The 8,383-nt window shown below is 34.1% G+C and overlaps 2 protein-coding genes across 2 annotated transcripts; both read left to right on the top strand.

The window, feature by feature from the left end:
* LOC145332488 (uncharacterized) lies at positions 1 to 1,641 on the top strand. The gene is made up of 4 exons (XM_080177489.1): positions 1 to 410; positions 636 to 764; positions 964 to 1,157; positions 1,439 to 1,641. The coding sequence occupies exons 1-4, from the start codon at positions 14 to 16 to the stop codon at positions 1,628 to 1,630; spliced, it is 912 nt and encodes a 303-aa protein (XP_080033615.1). The 5' UTR covers positions 1 to 13; the 3' UTR covers positions 1,631 to 1,641.
* Positions 1,642 to 3,338: 1,697 nt separating this feature from the next.
* Positions 3,339 to 7,008, top strand: LOC145331139 (uncharacterized). Its single transcript, XM_080175766.1, has 4 exons — positions 3,339 to 5,432; positions 5,718 to 5,884; positions 6,267 to 6,437; positions 6,801 to 7,008. Exons 1-4 carry the CDS (start codon positions 4,890 to 4,892, stop codon positions 7,006 to 7,008), a joined length of 1,089 nt encoding a protein of 362 aa, XP_080031892.1. The 5' UTR covers positions 3,339 to 4,889.
* The last annotated feature ends 1,375 nt before the right edge of the window (positions 7,009 to 8,383 follow it).

The following is an 8,383-nucleotide window of genomic DNA, read 5'->3' on the forward strand; positions in this document are numbered from 1 at the left end:
TTCAGACCTAAAAATGCCTGTTCCTACAGGACATTCGCACAACTCCTCAGATGAGGATAATTCCCCCCCCCCCGCATCTTCCACAGTGGTTCCTACCACAAATTTGTCTAGATCCTATTCGGCTCCAGTCAATACCTCAGCTCCCTCGTCGGTTGTAGCTCCAGGTCCGTCATCGGTCGCACAAACGATTATTCCCCAGGATCCTAAAGATCCATTGGGGTTAAATAACCTTCCCCCAGCCGGCTCATATTTGCCGGGGATAGGTTTTGTGCCACAAATTAATCAGCCGCCGAAAATGACAGCGCGACTTCAAGAGTCTGCAGCTCCAGCGCGACCACCAGTGTCAGCAGCTCCCCACATTGAATCTGAGAAAGTTAAGATGCCTGTCAGACATGCTTCAGTGTCTTCAGGTAAAATTCATACTTAGTACTCATGATTTTGATTCAATGATTTAGAAATTGAAGTTCATATGAATTTTGTCTTCTTGGCAGTTTTTTACCCTTACAAAAATTTTTCTCCTTTCTCAACTTTAAATTTTTTCCCCCCCTTTTTTATTCTTTCCTTTTTTACAGCTATAAACCTTTTTTACGCTTTATTTTCTTTTAAATCTTTTCTATTTTTTTTTTTTTTTTTAGACGATTTTTCCCCTAAACGCAAGAAGTCAAAAAAGAAGAAACGCTACTCTAGTAGTTCCTCTTCTTCCAGTTCTTTCTCTTCATCTTCGAGTTCTACGGAATCAGATGAACCTAAAAGGAAAAGAAAAGGTACTTTTTTAAATACTTAGACAAAAAATCCTTTCTTTCTCCCATTTATGAACTTTTTTAAAAAATTTCTACGATATTTATTACAGAAATTTATTTTGGTTCAATTATTTGAAATATAAATTTCTTGTTTCTATGAACACCGACTGAATATTTGACGTTATTCTTCGGATTATCATGTCTTCATACATTCTTTCTTTAGGAAAGAAGAAGAAAAAGAAGAAGAGCAAGAAGCACTCTTCCGATTCTGACAGTAGCAGCCAACTAGTAGGCGGCCGAAAAGCTAGACGTCGCCTCCGGCGAACAGCTGAAATACTGTCAGACCCACCTGCTTGGATAGGTATGACGTCAGCAGACATACATGCCGAACGGGAACGCCTCTTCGAACATCTAAACGTAAGAAAAACATTTTAACAAAAATTTTTTGATCAAACATATATTTTTTAATATATGTAGGGGTTATTTAGTCTATTTAAATAAAAAAGGGCAGTTATTTTGGGTCAAGGGCATTTTCTTTTTCTAAATTCCTTAAAATTTTTTCTCTTTTCAACATTTTGAATATTTTTGTTATTTCAACTATTAATTTTTTTTTTTTGTTCATTTCTTTATCCATGTTTATCTTTTTTCAAATTTGAATTTCTTTTCTTGGAAATCTCACAATAGTTTTTTCTATTAAGTCTTTGGATGAAAAGAATGACGTCTCTCTCACATTTTTAAAATGCGTCTTAAGAGACACCTGCCGTTCGAAGAATTATGTTGAGGATGCTGCGAAGCGTCTTGTGGCGTTGAAGGCCCCCAAGAACTTGTTATATGACCTACAGCAGTCGTTGCAAGCCTGCTATCAAGCAATAAAGGCAAGAAATTCATAAATTTTTTCTTCTTTTTCGTAACTAAACCTATGCCATTTTTTAGTTTTCTTATTTTACGTGCAAATTCGATCAATAGAAACCGTTTCTTGTCTATGAAATCTATTTAGTTTTTTCAAATTTGTTTTTTAAAGAAGACGTGCAAATATTTGATTAACACCAGTTTTATTAGCTCCCGCACCACAGAAAAGATTTTTATAATATTATTCCGTGACATTTACATTATTTTTCATTTCATTTAAGTTTCATTATTTGTCATGTAAAGGAAAGATAATTCCTACGATACTTTTCTTTTCATAGAGCTAGACATCAACATATTTTATTCAAAATTATCAAAATTTTCATTTTATCTAGATAGCTGAAAGCTCCATCGGGTACATCGAATTGGCTTTTTCGAAAAACATCGGCCACGCCAACCGGGTGGCTCTAGCAGGTAACAGACGCTACCTTACCACCCAGCAGCAGCGTATCTCGGATTCCCTGCCTGACTTTCGAGGGGACTATAGCAGAGGAGCACGCGGCGGCTTCTCTAACGGCCGGTTTAACTCAAATGGAGGCTCAAACCCTAGGGGCAGAGGATCCCGAGGACGAGGTCGAGGATCTCTTCGCTGTCACGGATGTAACGGCGAAGGACATAAAGTCGACGACTGTCCTTCCGCCAACCCTAAATAATAATTCTACCCCGCTTTACGCTATTCAAGATTTAAACCTACCGATACCTACCTCAGATATTCCAAATTTTCATATCGCTTCTCTAAAAAATTTTTGTTTCACAGAAGATTATGAACATTATAAACGTTTATATGATATCCAATCGGACTTTTTATCTAGTTATTCTCCAGCTTATTCTATTCATTCACTTACAGCAATTAATTTCTATAAAAATATTCTTAATGCACCATCTTTTGTTTTGCAAACCCTTACTTTTGGATATCAACCAGGTAGATTATTGAGAATAATTTTTTCCACATTTTATTTATTATATGATTTTTGTTCCACAAAAATTTTTTTTTTTACATATTATTCTCCATAATCTATCTTTTTTAAGTTTTTACATCTCCAGTGTTACCGTATTTCGAGAAGAACAACAATAGCGCTGTCCGCAATCCAGAATTTGTTCGTCAAGAAATTCAATCTTTGCTAGACAAAGGTATTATCGCTCAAATCGATCATCAGCCTTATTGTTGTTCACCTCTTACGGTAGCTAGTAGAACTTGTAGTTTAACTAACACAACTAAACTCAGGAAATTTTTCGACACATAAACATTATTCCAAATTCTTCCTTCAATTCTTTTTTTGATTCCCCTCTTTTTTCTACCTTTTTTATATAATATTCTTTTCTTTTTTCAATTCTTTTCACTACCTCTCAAATATTTTTGTTTGAATTCATTTTTCAAAAAATTTTTTCATATTTACCCCCCCTTTTAAATTTTTTCGAAATATTTCCTGCTTTTAGATTGTGCATCGACTTATCCCGCCACATTAATCTACTTCTCCAGCCGGAGAACGTCTCTTTAAATGACATTAAGACAGTGCTGCCTCCCATTTCTCAGGATGTATTTTTTACGTCCTGGGATTTGCGGGGCATGTACCATCAAGTACATCTACATCCTGCCGTTACTGAACTTTTTGGTTTTTGTTATAAAAATGCTGATAATTCCTACTCTTTTTACAAATATTTAAGGCTTCCCTTCAGGGGTTGCCTCAGCCGTATTTCTAGTTGATGCCTTGATACGCCCAGTTAAACATTTTTGTCACCGTCACAATATAGACGTGAGTGTCTATATTGATGACGGCCTGACTGTCGAATTAAATTATTTTAAATGTCTTCTTAGTACTCACTTTGTCCTATCAGTTTTACTATGTGCAGGTTGGCATTTTCAACTTTCTAAATGTCAACTAGAACCTGTTCGTCGTATACAATATTTAGGTTTTATTCTTGATAGTAGTAAAATGATAATTTCCCTGCCCATAGTTAAAATTCAGAAAGTTTTATTTCTTCTTGACAAAATTTTAGCTGCTTTTGATTCTAATGATCCTGTAGATGTTACTATGTTAGCCTCCTTTTTAGGCAAACTATGTCATGCATATTTTAGTCATGGAGATTTTATTCGTGTTGTGGCTAGAAACTCTAATCATGCTCTTGGTGTTTACACCTCACAGTATGGTTGGAAAGGAGCTTTGTTTGTCAATGCAGATATGTTTCAAGAGTTGTCCCTCTGTAAAGAACATTTTGTTTCTTTAAACGGACAACCCATTCGTACTGAATCCAAAACAATAGAAGTTTTTTCCCCCCATCAAACATCTTTTTTAATTGACAACATTGATCCTAATGATTTAAACAAACATTGTAATATTTTTGTGTCAGACGCCTCTGACCACTCAGCCTTTTCATTCAAAGCTGGAGACTGTAAGATTATTTCTGATTATTTATTTACTCCACAAGAGGCTGAATTATCTTCAGGCCATAGAGAACTTTTAAGTATTGTTAAAGCTTTTGAACATTATAGCAATTATTTCGCCACCCTTAAAGGACAGTTGGTTATTTGGATAACAGATAGCATGTGCCTTTACTCTTTTTTGCGTATTGGAAGCCGTAATTTAGTTATTCAAAAATTATTAATTCAATTAAAAATCCTAGAGTTCCAATACGCAATCCGTATTATACCTAAATGGATGCCCCGAGACAGCTCACTCATCACTTTAGCAGATTTAGGTTCTAAGCTTTTTAAATCCTCTAATGAATTTGGGATTAGTTCTAACGATTTTCAATTTCTTCAAAGTTATTTTTCTATCAAATTTTCACTTGACTGTTTCGCAACATCTAAAAATTGTAAAGTAGAGAAATTTATTTCCCCTTTCCCCCAACTAAATTGTTTCGATATTGATTTTTTCACAGTTTCCCTGACCAGTTCAGAATGCTACTACATCCACCCCCCAATTTCTCTCCTTTCTCGTGTTTTTAATAAATTAAAATTATATGAGGATATAACAGCAGTGGTAGTTTTGCCCTTATGGCCGACATACCCTTTCTGGAATTGTATTGTTAAAGGATCTTATTTTAATTCTTTTGTAAAAAATTTTCTGCTCTGGGATCCTTACTACATTGCTTCTACACCAAATAATTTTTTCAACGGTCATAAGACGTTTAAAACTCTCGCCTTATTGATTCATACCGGTAAAGACTATGCAATTCCTTTACCACAATTTTAATCAATATGTTTTTTAATGAATTGTACAAAATTTTTTCAGCATCCTTACAATGAGAACGTCTTTCAAACATTCAACTGTAAATTATCATAAGTTTAATGCTCAGTTACAAACTTTTAAAGACAATAGACCTCTAGAAAAGAGAGGCCCTCTTTATTTTCCGTCAGTTTTAGAGAAATACAACCTTACAGAAAAAAGGAAACGCCATATAAAATTGACAGCGTCTTCAAGAACTAAGTCCACGCAACTACTCCACAACCGTACTTTACGCCGTTTTGAAATTTTTTGCGAAAACAGAAATAAAACTCTGTTAAATTTTTCAAAAAAGGATTTAGCCGCCTACATAGAATACTTAGAGGACTCCGCAGCTAAAAAATCCGCCGTAGTCGGTTTGGCAGGCGCGATAGATTTTCTCGCCAGTGCTTTAGATATGAAATCCCCCTGGACCCCCCAAATTGAAAGAATGTATCAGGGTATCACGAGAAGAGCCTCTGCAGAACAGCCTTTGACCAAGAAAGCGCCTAAACTGCCCATAAAATACCTGACTTTGGCCATCGATAAGCACGTGACACCTTTTCTAAAGAATCCAGATCAGGTAATCTTGTTTCATATGAATCATAAATCCTTTTTTTCGAATAAATTTTGATTAATACTTATTACTTAACTATGTTTAAGTTTTTCGGACCAAACTACATTAATATACGGAGTTTTTTACATTTTCTTTCTTTTGTCTAGCATTCATATTGATCTCTAATAGAAATCTTATTTCTTAAAAATTCAAATTTAGTTTTTCGGACCTACTATTTTAAGATATGGAGTTTTCTACACTTTTGTAATTTCCATTAATATTGTTTTCTAATAGAAACCTTGTTTTCTTAAGATTCCAATTGTGACCCTCCGAGCAATCGTGGCTCAGCACCTTCAGTACAGCTTGTGCGCGCGCATATCTGACCTGTTAAGATTGAGAGCTTGTGATCTAGCGGTTACCACACTAGGAGACACGCCAGCAATGAGCATAACCTTCAGATCTTCTAAGACTGACCCTAGGTACTTATTTTAACAAGAAAATCTTTCTTAAATTCTTCTTTTCTCAAAAATTTTTTTCCTGAAGTTTTCAAATATCATACGACATTCTTTTCTACCTATTTTTTACTTTCTATTAAATTGGAAATTACAGTATAATTGCAAAATAATTTCTAATTATCTTAAAACAAAGTTTTTCAAAGTTTTTTAATGTCTTAATTTGAAATGTTTATAATTACAAACGATTTCTTAACTATTACCTATTTTCCTCTACCGTAAAATTGTTAAAGAAAATTCCAGAAAAATCTTTTTTCAAAATTCCAAATTTTTTATACATTCTTCAACTCTGTATTTCATTTAGAATATCATTGTTTTTTACACAAAAACATAAACATTATTTTTCTAGATTCGAGGGCTCCACCAGTTACGTGATCTTCAATGGATCAGAGTATTGTCTTTATTCACTGCTGGTCCTGTATTACAATAGGCTCCGGTTATATTCATCAGATACTTCCTGTTTGGATACGAGTTATTTGCTGCCCCGTACAGGGAATGGTACCACTTCGAAATCTTCTAGGCGAGTTTTTAAGCATAATACATTCATACATTTCTTATTCCTTTTTTAAGTTTTCACAAATTTTATTGGTAATTATATTTTTTAGAATCCTAGTCGCAGATGGACGTTACGCCATTTCAGCTTCCACCTTAATGAAGGATGTAAACTTAATTTATAGTAACTTAGGACTTAAGCATAAAATTACATCTAAATCTGCTAAAAGCTTAGGAGTGTCATCTGCCTTTAGATTAGGTATGAGCGATGATCATATCCGAGTCTTAGGCAGATGGCGCTCCATAGCTACAGCTCAACATTATCGAGCTATTGATGATACAACGCTCATTGAAATTTTTTCCAAGATTATGCTAAAATCCTCGAGCACAGCAGTCCCCAGGTCTTTAGCAGCCCTTACAGACCAAGCCTCCAATTCCATCGCTTCACGGACGACTCCCTCTTGGTCCTCAGCCCATTCAGCGCCTCTGAACCGCGCTCTTATCTTCCAGATTTTGTTAGCTTCGGGCTATCTAGACCCCCAAGGATGCCCTCTCAACACCGAAGGTTATCCCCTCCCTCAAGACGTTCCGGAGGTTAGAGCCAACGGCGAGGAACTCCTAGCCATCGAGTCTTCTCAAACCTTCATAGTAACTCTGCCGAACTAAGTTATTATACACTTTGTATTATTTTTATTTATGCTTTTCATTTTAAAAATGCTTAAATAAAACAGAAATTTTTTAAATTGCATATTAGTTCTTTTCTCAGTATTTTTTCAGATTACTTACAATGTTTCTTTTTTAAGAAAAAAGAATTTTTTAATAACTACCTACCATAAAATTTTTTCGATTTCGAACTGGTTTTATTTATCCGATTATTCTCGCGAATTTCTTCGTTTTCATTTCGATTGGTTCCTAAATACTTATCGAATTCTTCGAATTTTCCCAATATTTAAACTCTTTTAGCTTATTTTCGACGGATTCTTTAGTGATTTATGGAATATCGATCGATAAAAAATATTAATTGTAGCATAAGGAAACGAAATAAGACGTTTTTAATGGAATAACATGAAGTTACAAAATATTTGACTAATTTTTTAAAAACTATACAGCATGCATGTTTGTGTCAATAATGAAGACATTACGGGTTTTTATGTACAAAAAGTTGTTTTAAAGCAAGAAAAAAATATAATCTTTCTAGTAACTAATATACAATTTCGTAGTTTTATATATATCTGTATTTTGGTTTCTAAAAAAAGTACTATACCAACAAACATGCATGCCTGAAAATTAGTTTCAATATTCGTATTAAACAGGAAAAAGAAACTAAGTCGTCGTTATAATTATTGTTTGTCATTTTTGGTGTAAGGTTTTTTTTAATGAAACTTTTTTGGATCTCGTGAATTCGATTTCTGCGGATTTTCTGGTTGCCAGAAATGAAATCTACGCATCTTTTTTAGCAAGATTGCATTTGTCTGGTTAAGATTGGATAAAAAATTCTTTGGTTGGTTAAATTTAATAAGTGTGAGGGCTAGTGCCCGCATGGGTTAGAAATAGGATACGACACACGTTTTATTACATACAACAAGTGAAGCTCTAAGCCTCAGAAAATCGACTTTTAACAATTTTAAAAATCAGCCAGAAGTTTAATTCCCTGTTTTAAAGGATTTAAATTTGAGGCTGCCAAGCCCTGGTTTCAATCCAAGAATTATAATGTTTAATATTTCCTTCACGTAGAATCATGATGCTTTTTTTACTGCAATTTAGGAAATTACATTTCTAAACAAGCAAATTTACGTTAATGATTAGCGGAGCTTTCGTATTTTTCCTATAATTTTTCCTTTTAATGTCCCCGGAAAGCTGTCTATAATAAAAACCAAAAAAATAACGATACAAACTAATAATCACGAAACCTTATCTATTTTCTAGATTTAGTAATTTATTATCAGATTTTATAATTGATATGGTTTTAGGCTA

This window comes from Acartia tonsa, chromosome 11 (genome assembly GCF_053477335.1).
Source record: "Acartia tonsa isolate MP-2025a chromosome 11, ASM5347733v1, whole genome shotgun sequence".
Taxonomy (NCBI): domain Eukaryota; kingdom Metazoa; phylum Arthropoda; class Copepoda; order Calanoida; family Acartiidae; genus Acartia; species Acartia tonsa.

Excerpts from the sequence above, each read along its gene's own strand:
- LOC145332488 (XM_080177489.1), top strand. The coding sequence starts at position 14 with ATGCCTGTTCCTACAGGACATTCGCACAACTCCTCAGATGAGGATAAT. Across the intron at positions 411-635 it reads ACATGCTTCAGTGTCTTCAG|ACGATTTTTCCCCTAAACGC; the intron begins GTAAAATTCATA and ends TTTTTTTTTTAG. Across the intron at positions 765-963 it reads ACCTAAAAGGAAAAGAAAAG|GAAAGAAGAAGAAAAAGAAG; the intron begins GTACTTTTTTAA and ends TTCTTTCTTTAG.
- LOC145331139 (XM_080175766.1), top strand. The coding sequence starts at position 4,890 with ATGAGAACGTCTTTCAAACATTCAACTGTAAATTATCATAAGTTTAAT. Across the intron at positions 5,885-6,266 it reads TCTTCTAAGACTGACCCTAG|ATTCGAGGGCTCCACCAGTT; the intron begins GTACTTATTTTA and ends TTATTTTTCTAG. Across the intron at positions 6,438-6,800 it reads ACCACTTCGAAATCTTCTAG|CAGTCCCCAGGTCTTTAGCA; the intron begins GCGAGTTTTTAA and ends CCTCGAGCACAG.